This window comes from Athene cunicularia (genome assembly GCF_003259725.1).
Source record: "Athene cunicularia isolate RWA chromosome 3 unlocalized genomic scaffold, athCun1 chr3_part1, whole genome shotgun sequence".
Classification (NCBI taxonomy): Eukaryota; Metazoa; Chordata; class Aves; order Strigiformes; family Strigidae; genus Athene; species Athene cunicularia.
Genome location: NW_020799097.1, coordinates 56,938,884 through 56,962,424, shown reverse-complemented (window position 1 = coordinate 56,962,424; position 23,541 = coordinate 56,938,884). Strand labels below are relative to the sequence as shown.

At 37.6% G+C, this 23,541-nt stretch overlaps 1 protein-coding gene across 2 annotated transcripts in view; it reads left to right on the top strand.

Annotated features, from left to right (window-relative positions):
* The window catches only part of LOC113478603 (triadin-like), an 86,467-nt gene that overhangs the window by 25,474 nt on the left and 37,452 nt on the right, over positions 1-23,541 (top strand). For both annotated transcript variants that reach the window (XM_026845917.1, XM_026845916.1), the window contains exon 2: positions 17,976-18,185. In XM_026845917.1, coding sequence (XP_026701718.1) covers positions 17,981-18,185 — 205 coding nt within the window. In that variant the 5' untranslated portion in view covers positions 17,976-17,980. The remainder of the gene's footprint in view (positions 1-17,975; positions 18,186-23,541) is intronic.

Here is a 23,541-nt window from a genome sequence, read left to right as displayed (position 1 = left end):
TTGTTTTCAGCAGAAATATCTCACATTAGGTTCCCCCCAGAGCCTGGCCAGGGCTCAAGGGAGAAGCTAAGGGAGTTTTCCTCCTTATCTAATTGGATTATGAGTAAGGTCACACATCAAGTCACAGGGCCAGACAACTGTGTCCATGACCCTGTTATCTTATCCACACACAAAGAAATATAAAGATACATTCAAGATAACTACATCTTCCATGCATATTTCATTAATGATTACATACTAAGCAGTTTTGGCTCAGGGCCTGTTGCTCAAGCTTCAATACACATCAGAATAGCTAGTTTGCTGTAACTTAGTATAATACCTATTAGCACAATGGTTATCAGTTATAAAATATACATGATTCATCTATAGGTCAACTCTGACTTGGACCAGTTGTCCAAGCCTTAGCATTTCACATCAGTTGCTCTTCCCTTATCCACCAACACTGTAATCCTGTCATAGAAGGCCACCAAATTCTTCAGGCATGATTTACACTTTGTGAAGCCATGTCATCAATCACCTCCTTAAATCTTTCATATGAATAATGTTCAAGATTAAGATGTCACTTCTCTAGTTTTTTAACAATTAAACCACGGATCAAAATTATTTTTTCCTTTCTAAGGCCTGAAACCTATACCAAAAATATCCTCCTCGCGTATTATAGAATTTATATGGATAAATACTTTCATTTTCAAGGAGGTAGGAAAAAAGCCATTTTAAATTTTATGATTCAGCAAATTAATTTTGACAGAAACTATGTTCACAACATTAGGAACTTGTTCTGTACTGACATTGGCAATTTTGTGCTTAGCAAAAAAAAAGCTTTAAAATTATGTCACTTGCTTTATGTGGAAATCATTAATACAGAATGTGACATATACTTGAAAAAAGAATTAATTTGGGAATTGGATTTACTGTGTCAGGTGGGAAAATAAGCTAGCATCTTTTGTAGGAATGAGAAAAATCTTGAGCTACATTCACCAGTTGATAATTCTGCCAATTCTTTCTCTGTAAATTACAAAAGTTATATGATGTCATTATTATACATCATAAAAGACTAAGCAAAGAAAATATCCTGCCCATATAATAACACTAATATAATACCCTCAAAAAAATTTTACTTTGTCTTGCACTTCTTGGTATCTTCAATGCATATTTCCATGGCTATCATACAATTTACATGACATTTCAAGTTAAGAGTTGATGTAGGAATTGTGACTTCATGCATAGTTTGGAAATAAATAACATTTTTACGTTGACACATCAAAGCATTGCTTTTCATGCACTATTTTTGCAAGAAAAGAGTCATAGTTGACCCCCAAAAGCTAAATTTTGATTCCATAGTTTCTTAGAACAAGTAGCAGTGGAGAGGTATGGAACTGTACTCACCTGTGCACACCTTTTAATCCTGACTTGCCCATAATTGCAAGTTTTATTTTATATGCCACATCGATATCTCAGTGCCTAGTGAGGGGTATTTCTAGGAATTATTAAAAAGAATGATTTAATTTCTGGAGTTACATAAAGTAACCAGGTAACAACCTCTTGGCATTTATCACTAGGATAAATTAGAGACCACTCAGAATCTCATATCTGTGTGGTCATCTGAGGTCTTTATTATTTTATCATCTCATCTACTCTGCAGAGATCTGAAGAGGTGTAATAGGAAGATTTAAATGTAGGTCGATCTCCAGTCCCTTATAATAGATAAGGAGGGTTTGGGACTTGGTTTCCAAGTCACAGAAGCAAGAGTCCCTAAACCAATCTAGTGGTTCATTGTGCTATTGAGCAACTCTTCTTCGTCCAGAATGTGGGAGTGTGAAAATTAGCAATATTAAAAGTCCTCCAGACTTCAGGATGGATACAAGATAGACTCACTAATAGTCTCATTTGCTGATAATTTACTTGTGGATAAAAGTCAAGTATCACTAGCAATTTCTAAAATCTGGTCACAACCTTGTTCTACTGACAAGTGGTGATTGATTTGGGCTGACTGGAGGAAGGATACAGAGAATGGATATGATTATTGAAGTGATTTTGTCTTTTCCTCAAGTAACCTTCAAGGAATCCTATATCTTCTTGGTTTTCCTTCTTTTCGGTGTGTAGATGAAGTGCCATAAAAATATCTGCATAGGGAGGAAAAGAGAAAAGAAAACAAGATACCTATGACTCTATACCTGTACATGAATACTATGTAGAGATCTTTCCTCATCAAACTTGAATTGACAAGTTTTTCACACATTCCAAAACTTAACCAGGGTATAATCTTGAATAAAATGGTTTAAGACCTGGCTAAGGGATGGTAGCTTGTTTAGGAATGACTGTGGGTAGGGGCAGGCACAGGGACTTTTTCCTACTTGCTCAAAGATTTTGCTACTTAGAATGGGTCTCAGTAGTCTCAGAAATATCCCATTTTCTCCAGATTACTTAATACTCATTTGAAATAATTTTTTCTTCTAAAATGTGATTATCTGGCATAAGGTTCTATTAAGGAAACCTTTGTAAGTTAATGTAAAGATTTCCCAGTTCTTGAGAATCTCAGGACACATTTTAGATGACAGATGTATTGTGAATATGTACCCTCAACAAAGATCAACTGTTCTTACATGAAAGCATATCCTATGTCTCAGCTGCCCATAGAGATCACACCTATTTCCAAATAAAGATCAGACATGACTGATAATATTAATTTAGTCCATCAAGGTTAAAACTCAACTTCACATTGCCATTTTTGATATCAGTGCTGCAAAAAGAAAATGATAAAACACACCATTAACTTTTACCTAAACACTGAATTCTATTCCTGAATGTCAGTTAAAGAGCCTTCTCATACTCTAAAACTGAATGGATGTTTTCCAAAGGATTCTTTCAGACCAAAAAAGAGGAAAAGAAAAAACAAATCACAAACCAAAACTTTCAGAGGAACTGTCTCTATCATGACTGCCACTGCTTCCTAGAATGCTTTTCTTGTGGGAACATACAGTGAAAGAGAATAATATGTCAGAAACCATTCTGAGGGTATTGATATTTCCATGGTCCCATAAGTTTCAAAGTAAGCCTCAGAAAGCCTTGTTTCGCTAGTATTTTAGGTGCCTATGTAGTGGAATTGCCTTTAGCTATTCTGTAACTATACAGATGGAGTACTATCATATTTATTAGAAAATAACTTCCTAACAGAAGATAGATCTTGGTTCATCTGTTCCTGTTTACTATAGCTAACTAGTATATCTCATTAAATTGGTTGTAGTACTTTGCAAGTCACATAATAGTTTTCTTCACTGGATCCCTTTGTCTTCTGTCTCCCAGACAGCATGGCCTGTAATGAAGTTTCATAGTAAATTGTCATTTAACAGATGAGATATATCAGTGACACAGATGACTGAATTGCCATGACCACTTGTTTTAGTTTTTCTCTTTTGTCAGATGAAGAATTTTATCTCTCCACTTTTTAGCAAAGTCTTTTCAACATATAAATATATATTTATATTTACTGCATAACCCTTACTATAGAATATATAGTATGGAATACTTTCTGTATTCTAGTTGGCTAAAAATGCCTTTTTCTTCTGTTTCTGGTAAGACAGCTGGGACCAAGTCTCTTCAATATGACATGCATATATACTTTCAAACTATGCATGAGGTGATCTCCATATCTAAGTTCTGTAATGATTGGATAGCTCCATATGGAAGACTTGGCAGATTTGTGATGTGAGACACTGCTTGCAACCATAAGTTGTGGAGAGCAGAATGAATTATTGCTAGAACTACTTTTTTAGTCTGTAGATAACAGTCCATTAAGACATGTAAAATTGGTCATACTTCCACTGTCAGGTTAGCTTGGAATAAATGAAATCAAACAAATAATCTTATTAATCAGTCCTAGATACATATATTTGAGAGATAATGGTAGTTCCACCAGAGGCAGCTGAAATGCTGGGGTTTCAACCCCAAGCCCCAAATTAAGGTTGACATATGGGTGATTCCCACAGCCCTTCCCAAAGGGGGGGTCAGTTTACCTTTAAGCTTCCCTCCAGGGTGCGGCAGCCTTGCAGGGAAAGCCATTGGGTAAATGAGCCCCAGGTGTCTGCATTAAGTAACCAAAGGTCAGGTGTCCAGCTGAGGGATAAAAGCTGGGACCCCTTGCAGGCAGGGGCAGTGTCTGTCTGTGAGGTGGATGTGCTTTGTGGAGGTCCTTGCTGGGGAAGGACCTCCTGCCTCACTGGGACTGGGCTCCAGTCAGGTCTGGCCTTTGTAAATGTGGGCTGTGTATAGATTCAGTATGTGGCTTCCTTGGTCTTATGTATTAGGGCTTGTTGACTCTCCCATCCCTTCTATAGGAAACTGCATTTCACCATTTATTCCACTCATTGTTGGTTGTGTGGTGTTGTTGTTGGGGTCAGTGGGATTCATGTTCATTATGTATAATTTAACTGACTTGTTTGTCCCCCAGTGCTCATCCATGTACTGACCCTTTTGTATGAAACACAATTTGGTTATTGGTTCATCTTTATGCTGGCTGAGTCCTTTATGCTTGGCCTAACAATTAGCAAAACAGAAGCATAGATCTGGAGTTGTCTTTATGCTGCCCTACTCGTCTAGAGTGAGGACAGAGATATTTGTAACCTACTGTTTATTCTAGTGACTTTCAATATTTATTATGACTATCATTATTTTACAGATGGGAACAGAGGTTTTTTCCTTTTTCCATGTCAAGAAAAAAACCTCAGTTTCTCTTTAATCCCCTCTGAAGATTTCAGGGATATGTAGAGTTGAATTTCCAAGAACAAGTAACAAGAGGAACACATACAGTGCTCTTGCTTCAGAAGGTTTCATATTGTTTAAAGATAAATGACAACCATTTTCCTCCAGCCTTCATTTTGACATTTTAAAAGATAAGATGTACCCCTCAGCTTATATCAACTCAAAAGTACATCTAAATATCCCTTTGGCATCTCTTTTTCAACTGTCAGATTTCTAAGGTGAACAGGAAGGTAAAACTTTTTACTGTTTTAGAGCATCAATTTGATTCCAAAGAAGGGAAGATATTAACACCAATCAGTAAACAAATTCAGGTGGGGAACCAAATAAATAATGGATTTTTCAGGGTGCTGATAGTTTAGGTTTGGGTGTTACAAATTCAGTTGCATTCTATCTCATCTGCATACTGAGAAGCTGCAGATGAAGCATTAGATTTTTTTCAACAAATCTCAGCATTTCTAAAAGAAAATGTAGAAAACATATCAAACTGAAGAGGTATTTCAAAGAGAAAAATCTAAATGTCCAACTTCCAGATCATGAAAAGGCAAAGTCTACTGCCTCTTGGAAATGGAGAAGCTCAATGTGCCTTTGACATGCTTGGTCACTGCTTTAAACTGCATTAAATGACACTTCTTGTTCTTATCAACTGTACTTCCTGCAGTTTTGATTTTATAGAAGTAATTTATTGTGTTGATTATTGTTAACCCCTGTGGTCTGCTATGTTCCCAAGAAATTACTACACAAAATGATATAGCTGTAAGTAAAAATGATCTATAAAATTTCCCAGTAAAACCTGTTATCGTTTAAACCTGGTCCTTAGGGCTTCCCTTACTTTTCTTTCTAAAGTTGTTTCACATATGAATTATTGCAAAGATGTCTGCAATACAATCAGCCATATAAGACTATTTAAGCAGGCTCAACACAAAGGTCTTTTAACTGCTACCTAACCACTAATCCCTTCCGTGTCTGTTGTACTTGAATATTCAAAATAATGTGTAAAAGTTCTTTGAAATACATGCACACACAAGAAACAACCATACACAGAGAGAAAGTTAAAGGCTGTATGGGCATAATGTTCTTTAGAAGCAATTTTGGAATGAAGTTAAGGCATTTTTTACACTTGCAAAAGCATATGAGACAATTTTTCCTCTTCTTAATTTGAAGTATTGACCAATGTTCTACTAGTCTATGAAATTCAAACATGTAAGGAAAGATGGAAATTTGGCTCCACATCACTGAAGTATAACTTTTCAAGTTATTTAGGACTCCTTGCATGAATTTTCAATGAGATATGTGCTCCTAGATCCTACAGACATCTGCTGACCTAACAGCTCTCTGAAGTCAACAGTTAGTACATTAGCTGAGAGGAGTTAACTTATTTTACTGCTGATCATATTTTAAAATACAGTGTAATTGGGATATGACTAAAACTGGATTCCACTTCCCCTCCTTGAAGTTCTGTACAAATAGGTAGAATTCTTCTTTTTCACATGTAATTTATCTAATAATACAGTTCATACCTTGGCCTATTCAAGAACAAGGAATAGCTAGTATTAATATTTATTCAACAGGATCCAAAGATGCATTACCCAAAATGCAGATGTTGCCTCTATTAGGTTCACAAGCATCAACATTTTTTTTTTTGTGGTGGTGGTGCCAGGGAGTGTTTGAGATTTTTGCTTCCACTCTTCCCTTCAGGGGAAATCTATCTGGAGTAAAGAGACCTTTCTTCAGTTATATATCCTTTTCAAAATTTTCTGAAGGTCTTTTTCCTCCTTTACATTTGTTGCTAGAGTAAATTGAATTTCCTGACTATAGAAGACTTCCTTCCCTAGTATCCCATTTGATACTCTAGTTTTCTAGACAAACCATCTTAAATCGCTACTACTTGGATTTCTCCCCTTAATCAGGAGGGCTTTTGAGAGTCCAGGTTGCCCTCAGGGGATTCGATCCATCATTTGAATCTGCATGGCAAGGAGTTATCCACATCTGCCATCTTGTTACACGAGATACTTTTGTGTCTGTAAGAGATTGGTTGTATCTTTAAAATAATCTTTGTAGCTGTCCTCAGACAAAACAAAATCAGATCTGTGCATTCAAATTATTGTAGCTAGATGGAAAATGGGTTTGGAAGTATTTTGATTTGAAATTCTTGGATTATGATAAACTGCTGTGCTTCAGCTGTTTAATTATTTCAAAAAGTGATATATACCATGTGTACAATGCATTTATATAAGAAAAAGCAACATATAGTAAGAAACTTATTTTAGAACGTTGGATCTTAGCTTTTGAGTTTTCCATATTTCATTTATTTGTCACTAGCACTTCACAGCAGGTTCTGAAAAATCGTACTATGTGCAAAAAAAAAATCCTGCCATTCATTTTCTATTTCTCCTTTTTATTATAAAAGCCATTTGCATAAAAATAGTAAACTTGTTTCTTAAAAGTTCTTGCTGCTCCCTCCCATTTAGAATCATCATAATACAATAGATTGACATGGAAATAGTTGTCATGTCAGAATGGAAGAATTATGACTGTGACTAGGGTATAAGCAGCAGGTTCTCAAAATGAAAAGATTCTGTTTCCATACAAGTAGCATTGCAAATAAAAAGCAAAAGGGAAGCAATAACAGAAACAAAATATTGTTAAAAGAGGATTTTTCTTTCACTTTGATATTTATTTGGCATTATTTGACAAAAATAAGATCAGCAAGAACATGAGAACAACCACCATGTTAGAGAATTGGTCCAGCTGCTGCATTATCTCGTCTTCAGCAGCAGCCACTGGCTGAGGAAAAAACTATCAGCTCAGACATTAAATGCTTATCCCCTGCCCTGCCAGAATACTTGCTCAACATTTAGGGATACAAAATAAAGGAAATTCCTGAGTCAGAGATTATGTCTTAGTATTCAAAAGTCCTTTTTTCTTTCATGCAGTTGCCCAGTCCTTATCAGAATATGGCTGTACATGATTGGAAAGTAATTTTATGATCGTAGAGTTATGGAGGTTTTCTAATTAGTTATAATAGTTAAACTATTTTCTTCAGAGATTCTTTGTTGGTTTTTTTTGTTTGTTTTTTGGTTTTTTTACTACATAGCATATGGTAGTGTACTGTACCTGTATTGTTTGCATGACAAGGTTTTGTTAGTGGGGGAGGCTACATGGGTGGCTTCTGTGAGAACCTGCTAGAAGCATCCCCTGTGCCTGATGGAGCTAATGCCAGCTGGCTCTGAGTTGGACCTCCTGCTGCCCAAGGCCAAGCCCAGCAGTGACCATGGTAGCACCTCTGTGATAATGTATTTAGGGGGTGAAAAAAAAACCCTGCAGAACCGCAACCAGAAAGAAGAGTGGGAATGTATTAGAGAAACAACTCTGCAGCCACCAGTGTGAGTGCAGAAGGAGGGCAGGAGGTGCTCCAGGCGCCAGAGCAGAGGTTCCCCCGCAGCCCGCGGTGCAGCCCATGGGGAGGCAGCTGTGCCCTGCAGCCCACGGGGGTTGGCAGTGGAGCAGATCTCCACCTGCAGCCCGGGGAGGGCCCCACGCTGGAGCAGGTGGATGTGCCCGGAGGAGCCTGTGACCCCGTGGGAAGCCCACGCTGGAGCAGGCTCCTGGCAGGGCCTGTGGGCACATGGGGGACACATGCTGGATCAGTCTGTTCCTGAAGGACTGCAGCCTGTGAGAGGGACACATGCTGGAGCAGTTTGTGAAGAACTGCAGCCCATGAGAAAGACACATTGCTGAAGGACTGTCTCCCATGGGAGGATCCCATATTGAAGCAGGGAAACAGCATGAAGAGTCCTCCCCCTGAGGAGGAAGGAGCAGCATAAACAGTATGTGTGATGAACTGACCGCAACCCCTATTCCGCCTGCACTGCTCAGGGAGAGTTACAGAAATTGGAGGTAAAGTTAAGCCCAGGAAGTAGGGAGGGTGTGTGGGGGTGTTTTTAAGATTTGGTTTTATTTCTCATTATCCTACTCTGATTTCATTGGTAATAAATTCAACTAATTTCCCCAAACTGAGTCTGTTTTGCCAGCGACAGTAATTGGTGAATGATGTCTCTGTCCTTATCTCGACCCACAAGCCTTTTGTTATATTTTCCCTCTTCTGTCCACTTGAGGAGGGGAGCAGTTTGGTGGGCATCTGACATCCAGCCAGGGTCAACCAACCACAGTATCCTAAGAAACAGTGATTATTACAATCCCAAAATATATATCACACCTTAGAATACAGCATTAATAACTTCTAGTTTTCACCTCAGTATTTATTAGTAGTAGCGCTGCTATTAATATTATTTACTGATGTTGTATTAAGTACTCATTTTCTTTGAAGTAGATAATGAAATGGCTTGATAGGATGTGTCTTTTATTCTACAAACTTCTTATTGAAATCAATGAGATCAAAAGAATGGTGTACATAATTTCTTAGAGAATGCATGGAAAAGATTAATACGATTTACTTCTTTAAATTATCAGATGCTGTCGATGAAAAATAAAACCAATACAGATATAATAACAGAAAAGGAAATTAAAAAAGTGCACAGCATCATATGTAATTATAAGTGCTTTTCTGAATTCAGTTGTTCAGTTAATTTTCATGCACCATCCTCTCCATACTCCATAATCTCTATTATATTTCTTTTGTCATGTAGAATTGGTTGCTGTATAATCTCCAACCCTATTTTCCACATTTCATAAAGAATATTACATTTTTATAACTATCATTCACCAATAAATCTGCAAATGTTCCCTCACAGACAATCTCAGTCACAACTTTCTAAGCCTTTGGTCCTCAGAAAGACTACCTTTTCATTTTGAGAAGTTTGCCAATACATGCATGATATGTATTGAGAGGGTTTTTTCTCTCTGCACTTTAATTACATAAACTATAGAGCAACACTTCAGGACTCTCTGCAATGAATTTAGAAGTCTGTAAATTCTGGTTTCAGTTGTGAAACTCCTTTTATATATTATTCCCTTTTAGTTATTCCAGTTACATTCATTCGTACGTATGGGCATGTAATATGATACAAAAGAAAAGAAATAGCTGAATGTCAGCCATCTCAAGAGATTTATGTTGCAGCTATAAATAAATTAGCTTTCCTAAAAATTGTCACATTTCTGCTCAACAGCTTGCAGAAGCTCCTTCATGCTTAGAAGACCTACACTAGGTGCCCGTCATGTATTTCTGGGCTGAACTGTAGATCGCTGTCCTACTCAGAGTCTGTTGCAGATAATGATGAGGGAGAGGAGCTTTCAAAGACAAACTGAATTTGCCAACTTGTCTTTCCCTGCTTCCATCTCTTTTTTTCTCAGTGTTAGGAAGAGTCTTGACTTTATAACCCATAGAAAACATGATCCATATTAGTGGATCTACCTAGCTTCCTAACCTATTGAATGTTACCAAGATTACAGATCCTCCATAGTAAGTGATTTTAAATCCACTGTAATCATATTCTTTAGCAGCACTTGTAGGAGAGCAAAAGGTTTTTCCCAGCTGAATTCCTCTTGCTTTTTATTTTCTGTGCTGTTCTGCATTCTGTTACTCATCATCCAGTACCTGTATCTCCTGGCCTCTGGTGCTAGCCAGATAAGATGATGTTCTCTGTTCAGGTGTGTACAGTGGTTTCTAAGGGTCTCTCTTTGCTCAGCATTTCATTTCCACATAAATGTATAAAGGAGACCAAAAACTTGAGTCCAGTGAAGGGTTTTCAGCTCCATGTGCCTATGGAAGTCTTAGGAAATTGGCTACATATTTATGACGAAGGAAAAGCTTTCTGGACAAAAGTCAGCAGAGCGCATCAGGAAAGCATATTGTTACTGGTATCTTATTGCAAGCTACTATTAACCACAGCAGAAATTCTGTCTTCTACTTTCCATTTGTATAAACCAAGACTGCAGAGACATGAAAAGAGGCGGATGCCACAGTCAGGCATAAGTATCCCCTGAACAACAGGCATAGATATAGTCTTTGCCTGAGGTAGAAAGCATTTTCGCCATGTGAGAAAAGGGTGATTACTGAGAGAGATGCAGAAGTTTGTGAACTTGCTAAGGGTGATGTGGTGGGCCTGGAAAAATGTAGAATATTATCATATATACATATTGCCCAGTCTTTCACTGAAGGGTTCTAATGCCTTGTCCTCTTTTCCCTGCAATACCCTCCTTACTGTAGGCTGGGACTCCTGCCTGCATGATCGCAACAGTCGTGGATTTATAAGGTCACCAGGTTAAAGCCCAAGGCTCAAGCTGGTGCTTAGCATACAGTGTTGATTTATACAGTCATGCTTTCTCTTTTCTACTCTCTTAATTAGTATTTAAATATTCCAAGTGAAGTGGAATAGGTCGAACAGGAGCCATTAATGATCTGAATCCGGAATACTCTGTAGCCTATTTATTGGAGTGTTCGTCTGGGGAGTGGAACAGACAAGTCAAAACCTTCCAGCTCTTTCATTTAGAGCAGACTGCACGGAGGCTTCTCACATCCCAACTGAATTGCCCTAGCAACAATATTATTTTTTTTTTTAGCATGACTAGCTCTCTGTTTTAAATATGCCCAGCTTTAAAAAGGCATTGCACATTAAATATTTTTTTTTTTTTTTACTATTGACAGAGCAAGGACTGTTACACATTAAATAACTATGGAATAACATAAATACAGAAAATTACTATTTTACATTTGAATGAGTCTGAATGGAGAAGGGGTATTTTTTGTTTTGGTTTGGATTTTTTGTTTGGTTTTGTTTTTCTTCTGAGGTAGTGAAAGTTATAGCTGCTAAACTGTAAAATCATCTGGCCACCCTTAACCATGGACTACTATACTTATTATGCCTTAAGGAGAGCTCAACTCACAAATACAAAGGATATTTTGTCTAAACTGCCAGGACTACAAGCTCACTCTGGACTCTGAAAATCACACAGTGTTCTCCTCAAAGTTGTCACCAATTGTCAAGGTTTATTTATACTTACGAGACCCTGTAGGTCTTCAGATTGTATCCTAAGTGACAACTCTGAAACCAGAGGAATAGTAAGAATCTCAGAGTTTTAGCTGTTTGGAATTTAGCAAATCAATCTGTTGATATAAAGGTGACATTTGTGACCTGATGGGATAGTTCTGTGTGCATGAGAAATTGTGATGTTGAGTCAGAGGTAAATATCCCCAGAGTAATCTTTTTATAGAAATATATATATAACTTTTTTAACGTTCCCATCCTCATTGAAAATCAATAGCAATCACAACCCGAAGTGCCAGGAGGTGCTAGCAGACATTTGGTGGTGGATTAAAATTGGATGGCTGAAATTGTAACAGCCTTCAGTTTCACCCTCCACTCCTTTGATGGATGTTGCCTCCTCCAAAACAGGGACAACTGAGTTGCTCATGAATCTTCTGCTCATGAATCATCTAAAGTAAACTGACTTGGATTCTGGTTGGCTGTAGTAGAGACAGTGAAATTTGTCTTGGGAGAGAATGTGTATTATATGGGTGGCAAGGAAGCCTGAAGTTCAGGAGTCTGATTTTAACCTGTTGCTTACTGGCCCCTGACAATCTAAAACTCAATAGGCTCCATCAGGTGATTTCAAAGCAACAAAAATGCCTTTCTTACTCCCCCTCTGGACACCTGAAGTCCCACTGACCTTTTGAGCAGGAGCTCTGCGTAACTTTGGCACATTTCTAAGAAGAAGGAGAATTGGTGTTGGCTGAACTGATGGAAACATTGCCCATGTGTAGATCCCCTCTAACTCTACTGGTCTAGCTGTCTAAATAGCATCACTGCAGGTTTGGAGAGGATGGTAGCACTGGTAGGACATGGACAGAAATGCACACAACACCTGGGCACTGCAAAGCAAGGAACAGGCAGGGAAAAGCATAAGGATATTACCATGGGTACTGCAGTAACAGAATGGTTGTAGGGAGAAAGGCAATCATCTTGGTGTTATTGCCTCTTCTTTTTGGAGTCATGAAATTACGGTGATATCAATACACAATCCACCCCATGTGACATTATGTAGTAGCAAACAATGTCTTCCTCAGGAGTCCTCAGCTAAACTCCTTCAGACAATTTAGATTATATTAGTATCTAGGCACATAAAAATCTAATTTCTATTTTCAGTGGTTTAGGACATCCTGTCTGGGTTTGTTCAGAAGTTACTGTCCGGTAGATGATGCTGCCAATACTATGAGGATGTGTCTGATATCATAAAACATCTATAACAACACTGGAGACCTTTTACAGAGTGACAGAATCATTCAGGTTGGAAAAGACCCTTGGGATCATCGAGTCCAACCGTCAGCCTTATTTTGCAAAGTTCTCCCCTACACCACATCCCCCAACATCTCATCCAAACGACCCTTAAGCACATCCAGGGATGGTGACTCCACCACCTCCCCGGGCAGCCTATTCCACTGTCTGACCACTCTGTCTGTGAAAATTTTTTTCCTAATGTCCAGTCTAAACCTCCCCTGTTGCAGTTTACAGCCATTCCCTCTTGTTCTATTGCTAACTACCTGTGAGAAGAGACCAACAATGTCCTTTCAGGTAGATGTAGAATGATGAGATCTCCCCTTAGCCTTCTCCTCCTCAAACTAAACAGTCCCAGCTCCTTCAATAGATTATGTCCTGGTTCAACTAGGATAGGGTTAGGTTTCCCCAGTAGAGAGAGAGGGGGAAGATATCTCCAGCCAGGTTATTCATACCATGCTGACATCAGGTCTAGGGGCGGGAAACTTTGATTTTACTTTCTCTTTGGCTTTTTGGTGGCGGGACCCATGCGTCGGTTTCGTTCCCTGACCCTTTGCGGTATTTCTCTGTATATCGTTTGTCTTGTTCACTGTTATTGCTGTTTATTGTTGTTATCGTTGCCACTGTTGTTCTTCAGATTTTTATCACATTGTTGTATTAAATTTCTTCTTATTTTAACCTGGGTTTGTGCCTCACTGCCAGCCCGACCACTGCCAGTCCTGGCAGGGCTTAAACCACCACAATCTTCATAGGATTTGTTCTCCAGGCCCTTCACCAGCTTCGTTGCCCTCCTTGCACTTGCTCCAGCACCTCGATATCTCTCATACTGAAATGCCCCAAACTGGACACAACACTCCAGGTGTGGCCTCACCAGTGCAGAGTACAGGGGGACTATCACCTCCCTACTTCTGCAGGTCACACTGTTTCTAATAGTACAAGCCAGGATGCCATTGGCTTTCTTGGCCATCCCGGCACACTGCTGGCTCATGTTCAGCTGCTTGTCAGTTAGAGCCCCCAGATCCTTCTCTTCCAGACAGCTCTCCAGCCACAGCTCCCCAAGCCTGTAGCCATGGTTGTTGTGGCCCAAGTGCAGGACCTGGCACTTGCCTTGTTGAAGCTCATCCTGTTAACGCTGGCCCACCGATCCAATCTATCCAAGTCTCTCTGTAGAGCCTCCCCATCCTCATGCAGATAGACACTCCTGCTTAGCTTGGTGTCATCTGAGAACTTACTGATGATACATCTATGTCCTTATCAAGATCATCAATAAAGATGTTAAACAGAAATGGTCCCAGCACCAAGCCCTGAGGAACACCACTTGTGACTGGCCACCAGCTGGATTTAATGCCACTGACCACCAGTCTCTGGAACCATCCATCCAGCCAGTGCATGATCCAGGCCACGGACAGCTAGTTTTTCTATGAGAATTCTATGGGGAACTGTGTCACATGCTTTTCAAAAATCCAGGTAGACAATATCCACAGGTTTTCCCTTGTCCAACAGTCAGGTCATCTTGTCATAGAAGGAGATCAGGTTTGTCAGGCAGGACCTGCCTTTCATAAACCCGTGCTGACTGGGACTGATCCCCTTGTTGTCCATTATATGACTTTTAATGGCACCTGAGATGACCTGCTCCATCACCTTCCCTGGCACCGAGGTCAGACTGACAGGTCTATAGTTTCCTGGATCCTCCTTTCTGCCTCTCTAGCATGTCACATCTGCCACCCTCCAGTCTAATGGACCTCCCCAGTTAGCCATGACTTCAGCGGCTTGGCGAGCACATCTGCCAACTCCCTCAGCACCCTTGGGTGTAACCCATCCAGTCCCACAGACTTGTGTGCATCCAAGCAGTGCAGCAGGTCTCTGACCACCTCCTCTTCAACTGTGCTGACCTCATTCTGCTCCCCCTCCCCATGTCCCATCTCCTGAGGCTGGTGTCCAGGGAACAGCCAGTTCCAATGCTAAAGACTGAGACAATATAAGCATTGAGCACCTCAGCCTTAGTTACCATGTTTACCTCTGCATCTCTCCTTTTGTTGTTAATGAATTTATAGAAACATTTTTTATTATCTTTAACAGCTGTAGCCAGGTTGAGCTCTAGGTGTGCTTTGGCTCAACCTGGCTACAGCTGTTGAAGATAATAAGATGGCACCTGAATCATACTGCAAGCACCTGCATGGGAAACTTCTAACAGTATAACAGCATTTTTCTTAGCTTGACTTCCAGTCAAATTTGAGTCAATAACTGTTCACTCTCACTTCAATGAACGTTACAGTGGTGATTTTATTGTGTAACATTCTGAGTTTTTAAGGGGAAATCTGACTCAGCTATATCAGCAGCCAAAAGCACGCAATAGATAACCTTCTAACGTATTTGAGCTTTGTCTCTGCAGCATTGCTCAGGTTGATAAATTGTGGGAAACTATTTTCTTCACCAAAGGAGCCACATAGTAGCCTGAATTTGAAAAGTTAGGTATACTAAGTAGGAAGGAACTATTTTCACATAGCAACAAACCTACAGGAATGATCCTTTGCATGGTAATTATATGTATGTCTATATCTATATACACACATAATGTTTTAATTGCTTGTATTATAACTGTGCAAATATCTGTCATTAGTATGTCCTTGGAGATATGCTGTGGTACTAATCAGATTTGTCAAGATGAGACAGTATCTTTCTATTCTCTCTTACGCATCATAAACTCTGACTGATATCCCCAGGGGAAAAAATGAGTAATATGTCATTTATGACTTGTTGCATGCACAAATTATTTGCATTTTGAATGTAGTAGGATAACAAAATGCTATTGATTTTGAATTTGACTTTAGGAAGCTGATCTTTATTGCTAGTTATTACTTGGCAGATTTTTCCTCCTACTGTGAAATATTTGATATAAAATTTATGTTTGGAGAAATGTAAATTTTGATGTTTTTATAATATTAAAAGAAAGTGTATAAATTCTATCCTACAGGATATACATTATTCATAAGCAGAAGAAACATTCTATAAATAAGACTCAATTTCAAATAAGTAACAAAAACATGTAATATGCCAATCTTTTCTGCTTATACAGCACTGCTCTATAGCAGAGCAGCTTTTCAGGGTTTGAAGCAAGGCACTGATCAGTGTCAGGATGCTTGTGCAGAAGCAAGTTTAAAAGGTAGAGCTACAGGAAGTACACAAAAATGCAATACACTACATAACAAAAGAAATAAAGAATGTTTAAGGGTATGAATCTGAACACCCTATGGATATGAGAGATTAAGAATTAGGGAAGTTCTGAAACCATTATTGTCCTTCCCAGCTCTACAGATATGTGTGAGATACATAAAGGTCATTTCAGTATCACTTTAGAGTATTGATCTCACTTTCTACAGAAAAAGGAATGAAACCAATATTCCTTAGTATAAGGATTGGAAGACCTGTTATACCATATTTTTTTTTTTTTTTAGGGATAAATATATGTACCTATGGGTAATATCAAGGATTTAACCCTTTCTTCATTTATATCTTTAAGGATCTCAGTTTAATGATTTTCAAATAGAGGTTACATATGTGTTGTAATGGCAAATATCTGAAAGTCTTCAACAACATTGTACCTTAGCTCTAGTCATAGTTTCCAAATGCATGTTTGCATTTTCCATGTGAAAAGTGAAACTAAATTTGTTTACCTTTGTATAAAGCAGCTCCGTCACTTTCCTTACTTATGTCATCCTAGAAAATTATCAGTTGTATGGTTTGTATCTGCTGTGACAGAAGATAGGTGGTCTCAGGGTGAGAAGCAAAGGTATGAGCAAATTAAGCATCATCTGATTCTTTGAAATGTCAGACATCTGTGTGGGCAAGGGTTCTTGAAATCACTAACATTAATTTAGGAGCATTGGCATCATCACCCAGACCAGGAACATATGTAACATACTGTTGAATATTTTAACAGTAGTATACAAGCAAATATTGTAAAGTAAGCTAAGTGGAGACACTGTGCTCTTCTACTGTTTTTGACTGGGAAGCTATGAATATTTTTACTATAGTTATTGTATATATTGAAAAACAAATACCAACCAAGATTGTTTAGGTTATGACTTTCTTTTGTAAAGAAGTGTAACCTGAGAACTTTCAAACGTGGTCAGGTTTCAAATACCACATTTTGGTTTGTGTCCAGAATTAGCATTTCTTAATACCCCAGGAAAAAGTCACTACTGTTAACTGCCTGTTAAACATTTAATGTGTATCAACTGTTTACTAAGTTAACATATGTACTCACCTTTCTACCAGCCTTCTAGTACCAAATCTGTGCTTTCTGGAATTAAGTCTGCTCTGCAACTGTAAGTCTTGTTTCTTAGAAGATGCTTTCATTAAGTAAAAAATACTGCAAACAAAGATATTTAAAAATCTGCTACAATCCTCTTTGCAACTTGTAAGGCTACTGGACATGTAATTAAATAAATAAATAATAATTAAAAAAAAAAAAAATGTGTTTCTGTTAGATGAAATGGAGTATATACGTTCCTATTGCCGTTGATGTCCTTGACAGCAAAATCCAGTCAAACCTCAAGTGGCACAGACGCATTAACTCCATTACATTCAATGGAAGTACACTTAATCACATCACCTGAGAATCTGGCCTACAGCCTGTAACAAGACAGTCCTTTGGAGGATAATAATCATAATAATATTTTATGCTTTCATCAATCACTCTCCTAGGTCTGTAGCTGTTTGTGGCAGACTAAAAAATGTCATATTATAATCAAAGAGACTGGTTGTAGCTATTTCACCAGGTTTGCTCCTAAATTAAGCTTACTAAAAGAGGCTTCAGTTCAGGAAAAACTCCTTCCAGAAACCACAACAGCCTGTCTCTAATAATGTCATATTTACACTTATTTCAAATATTCTGACTACAGAGCAATTTCAAACCACTCACATTCTTGATTTTTAGGCTGCATATGTTACATTCTATTTCCTCTGCTTTGACTGTTTTCCTAGGACATATGTCTACAACCACAACAATAATAGATGGTAAGAATGGATCCGTTCCCTCATCATCCATGAAAGTGGGCAAGAAATCAGTTATGGAAGACCTCGTGACAACTTTCAGCTCACCAGCAGCATGGCTTCTTGTTGTTGCTCTGATTGTTACCTGGTCAGCAGTAGCTATTGTAATGTTTGACTTGGTGGATTACAAAGCCTTTGCAGGTAAAATTCAGCATATTCTGTTTGACATCTTGTATATTAAAGTTTAAAAATTTATTAAGGAATGTGTATTATGTAAATATGCACGTCTCTCACCTTCCTAGAGACAGCACAGTGTCTCTGCTGAGTTTACCAGGAGAGCAGATACTGTGAGAAATGTCAGAAAATATTAGTTTACAGTTCATACATCTTTATAATTTAAATCTCTCCATTTTGTAGCCCATCCTCATCTTTGAAAATGTGTGTGTTGACAGTAATATAGTAAGTATATAAGCATATATGGTCAGATTTCTGTTTTGTGATTTCTATATAAAATTATTTCAAGAAAAATATAATTAATTATTAATTCACATTTTCTGAAATACAAAGTCTTTCATAGTTGCCCTGCATATTGACATCAGCTTACAGAGTTCAATGACAAGAAAAATGCAGAAGATCATTTCTAAACTCACTAATCCTAAATTAGTCTTCAAAAACCATAAGCACAGAGGACCAGATTCTTAATATTAGGTAGGTCACATCCTTGTGTTCAACAAGGCAATAATTCTAGCCTAGTTCAAGACTTGGCAAACTGACTGAAAAAGATCAAATTTGGGGGTAATATTGGTTACTGAGGGCAAAGATGAAAATGGAGTGGTACAAGGACTGTGATCGTGGTTGAGAAACTGGAAGAAAGGAATGGGGAACAGAAATTACCTCACTGCTAGTTGATTTTTATGACTTGTAACTGGCAATGATGTATAATAAAAGATAAAATAAATTAACCACTTAAGTTTGTAAAGGATGAGTAACATTCAGCAAGCCACTTTGGCAGTAAAACTTATGTACACAGCCTATAATGACTGAGAAACATGTATGTGAAACAGAAAACAAATTATTAAGATCCTTTTCTTTCTTAAATAAAAACTTCAGCTCTAAAGTTATCACATCTGTCACAATAATTAACTAGGAATTGAAATTCAGACTTCAGCCTTTTAATTCAAGACAAATTGATTCGATGTCTCAAAGTTAATTTCCTGGACTTTATTAGTTTACTGATAATCCATAGATTTTTGTCCTGCTATATATCAATATTGACCTCAAGATTTACTTGAAAAGCTTTTAAGACATAGATAGATCTTGAAAAATCCTGACCAATCCAGTATCAGTGGATGACATGGATACTTGAAATGTGGAGAAAACATATCACAAACCTGTCTTAAATTTTTTGCTTCTCATCTGTCTTTGTTTTCAGAAGGAAGTCACTTAAGTCCCAGCAAAACATAAAGTTACTTTTGACCAATCATCCTAAAACAGGCATCAGATTTCAGTTTGGACACTACACACTTAATGCTACAACATAGATATAAACTGAGAGAGAGAAACCACAATATCCTGCTTTTAATTTTTCATATTAACTATCAACCAATCAATCAAGTTCTTAATATGTTTTCAATAACCAGTCAAGAAACAGGGAATAACTCAGACTAAACTCTTAAACTAAGCAATTCCTGAACTGGTTGTCAGCTCACGCATGCTCAGTATACTAGTCAGGATAATGCTAAGCAGTGAGAATCTGTATTTTTACAGGAGACTGAAGAAAACTTTCTAAGCAGATGGAAATCTGATGTTCATGTTATATTGGTTAAATGAGCTTAAATCCCACAAGTGTTGATGGAAACTGACATTTTCAGACCAGGCTGTAGAAACAAAATAATATAAAATGTAATCTTCAGAGTGAGTTTGTATTTTGTGGAGATCTCTGAGAGGTGATACTTCAGTATTTTGAGTTCATGCCTTTTCTTCTTTTCCTTTCCGATGATATTTCTGTTCCTAAGTGATTAATTAAGGAACATTTCAATCAGGTCTCAATGGTGAAATATTAAGAGAAGGAACTTATGTGCTCCTTCACACCAGGATTTATTAGACTGTTTACTGTATTTACAAAAATATAACAAAGACTACGTAGCTCTTATTATGACACTTGGGTTTCAACTCCTGAAATCAGCCTGATTTTTCCAGGTTAAACCCACTGATTTATAAAAACTCCATGGAAAAAAAGTTGAAGATTTTGCATATGACCACCAGATGACAGTTTGGCCCTTTGCCTCCAGTGGAGGCAAATTCCATCTTTTCTTACAGAAAGTAGAATTTGGAGCATATTTTTAAGTGACTTCTTAAATCTAAAACCCAGTGATATTTTCTCTTGGGTTTGACACTTCTTTGAAAAAGCAGACCTGCATTAAAAAAGTGAATATTTATTTTCAGGGCTGTAAATTTATTTTTGCAAGCATGATTAAAAATATTTTCTTAATTTTCAAATGTAAATGAAAGATTCTGAAGAAATTATATTCAACTGTATATTTTTTAATCTATAAAACACAGACTATTCAGTGTATCTTCTTTAAGCACTTGACTTTCATAAGTCAGTGCATTTCTTTCCCATTTCTTTACCTGAAGTTCCATGAAGTTCAAGTTTAGAAAGTATGCATGGCATATGAATGAGGCAAGCTGACAGAGCTGAACTCAGTTACTCTAGAGAAGAGGAAACTGAAGGGTGACCTAGGAGCAGCCTGCAGTTTTTTAAAGGGCAGTTACAAAGATGACAGAGGACTCTGACCTACAGTCTCCCACCAGAGACTTCCACTGTGTTTCTGTGCCAGAAATTACTGTCTCCATAGCACAGTCAATAGTAGTGACCGTACCTCACAGGACCGACTGCAGCAGAAAACAGGAGGAGGTTCACATAGTAAACCAGGCTGGGAACTGTGTGACTGAGGAATGTATATGGATTTGGTCCTCCTGATTACAGTACTGAGCTACTAGCCTCTGGCCAACAAAGTGTAATGCCCAGAATTATGAGTTACACAGAAATTCATGGAGCTATGTAGAAGTACAACCCATCAGCAGAATAGGGATTATTTTAGACTTGAACTCAAGCATTGTTTTCTTATTTCAACAATTAAAATTTTTGCTCTCATTATCTTAAAGGCAAATAATTCCCAAAAGGCGTAATGAGTATATGCATTTTAGCTCTTATGTATTGTTTTATCAGTATAAACTTCATGTTGCCTCTGTAGATTTTTCTTCTTGATTACTATGGCTTCATGCTCTTTTATAAGTAAACTATCAAGTCTGGGAATTTTGACAATTTATATAAGATAGAATTTGTCCCAGAAGTAACTATAGGAAAATGAGGTGTTTGGTTTCATCCTAAAACAGATGTCGTAAACTACTTTTTGGAGGGCTGTGTCTATTCAGTGTTTGAAAAGAACCAAGGAAGCCTGAGGGTGGATTACACTTAGGTTTTAGGTAGCTGAAGTTAGATTACATAAATTCAAGCTCCACTCATAGAAAGATTTAATATATATTTTGTGTAATTTTCCACATCCAGGACATGATTACTGTAAATTCTATAGTCCTTTGTAGTATTCAGGAGGTGCTGGTTTTGATATAAAATATTGCAGGAGGATCCTGTGTTATGGGTTGCACATATAAAGCTGTGCCTACTTGGTGGTTATGTGTTGGTTTGTTCAGAGGTTAGAACAGACACAGGATCTGCAGGTCAGCTTTGGCAGTGGATTTTGACTAAAGCATTAGACAAGAATTGGATCAGTGCTGAAAGATTTGCCCCTGTTCTATCTACCCAGAAGAAGGAAATTAAATTTTGCAGTGTTTTGCCTTAGTGTGTTATGTTCATTCCTTTGAGGAAAGAAGTGAAAGCTTGCATTCCTATCATGTTGTGTTATACAACTATAAACAAGACTGAAATATTTCTAATGTGGTATGAAGGTGACATGCATTACAAAAGCCTGAGATAAGAAACTATGAATCTCATGCAGTATGTAGTGCATATGAATATGCAATAAGTAGCATACTGCCTTGGAAGGTCTCTTATACATTCTCAGTATTTTCAGAAATGCAGAAAAAGATTGATTTTGTTTTGATGTGTGCTTTGCAACAGTTTGTTTTTACTACCATCCTTTGTGTTAGAGAATACACCTTGTTAATTGGCTTCATAACTCATTAATGCATTTCATGCATTTCTTGTACACATAAATGGATTATATATTTTAATTGGTAAATGTAACTAAATAATTTAAGATTATTTTAGTCCTAAAGATTGATTGCCCAGGAATCCACATTTGCTAATGGACTAATAAAGTGTTCAGAATTCTCTGCCATCTCTGTGACCAATTACAGCTAATTAACACCACCCTAATTTCAGATCCAGAGTGTTCAGTATTCAGAGTAAATTGATAGTGATTTAGCCCATCACCTAAAGGCTAGACTAAATCAAACCTAATGAAACCTCACCAAATCTATGAAAAGCAAAACTATCCACAAAATAATCTAAGTGGAAACACAAAACACACACAGAGCACGATGAGCTTGCCATTTTATCATGCCTACTTTCATTAAAAAAGAAAAGATCAGACTCTTTGTTGTGGATAATTCATTTTGCTCAACCATTAAAGAGGATTTTTAGAGACTTGCAGCAAAGACCGATCTCTGGAGGTAATGCCTGTCAATGACAGGAATGGGGAACTAACAAGGCATGGAGGCATGGAGCTCCCAGCTCCACAAGAAGCATCAGAGATTCCACTCAGGTATTTTTTTTATTTTTTTTTTTTTCTCCTTAAGTTAATAGCAAAACATCTGGCCAAATTCTTGTGGGGTCTTCCACACCAGCTTCTGACTAACACAGTCTGAATTCACTGTTTCCCTGCCTTAGCTTGTGGTCATTTCTGTTACTGTCTTCAAGTCACAGAAAGCTTTTGGCTGGCCCTGGATAGTCAGGATGATATACCTATTAATATTCTCCAGTAGAGGAAAGCAAACAAACAAAAAATTAACAACCATATATTCACATGAACATCTGTATTTTGGAGAAAAAAGACACATGAAAGTAAGGAACAGGACTCCAAACAATTGACACATGGACATTTTTTTCCCAGTCTTCTGTGTGTTAAAACTGTAAAGTGCAAAACCTGTTAGGTGCAGAGTGATTGTTTCATTGTTAAGAGAATGGAAGTCAGCAAAATATGTCTATTCTACTGGGTTTATTTTCTTTTTTTTGCATGGTGAGATAACCATTATTTGGAATATATACATCCATTTTTCTCCTGGAATATCATCACACTGTAGTGATTCTGTTTGGCTTATGTTCACTGGAAACTTTTAAGAACTGAAAAAGAAGAGTGCACTTATATTTATTCTTGTATTTTATGACAGTATATGCACTAGTATTAAAACTGATAATACCTTTGCGCTTCTTCAGGAAAAAGAATACACTTCTGGCTTAGGTTAAAGCACCAGCAAATTTAATGGAACAAATAATTTTGTTTCTTGTTGCAAGAGGGGTTTCAAAGTTTCACCA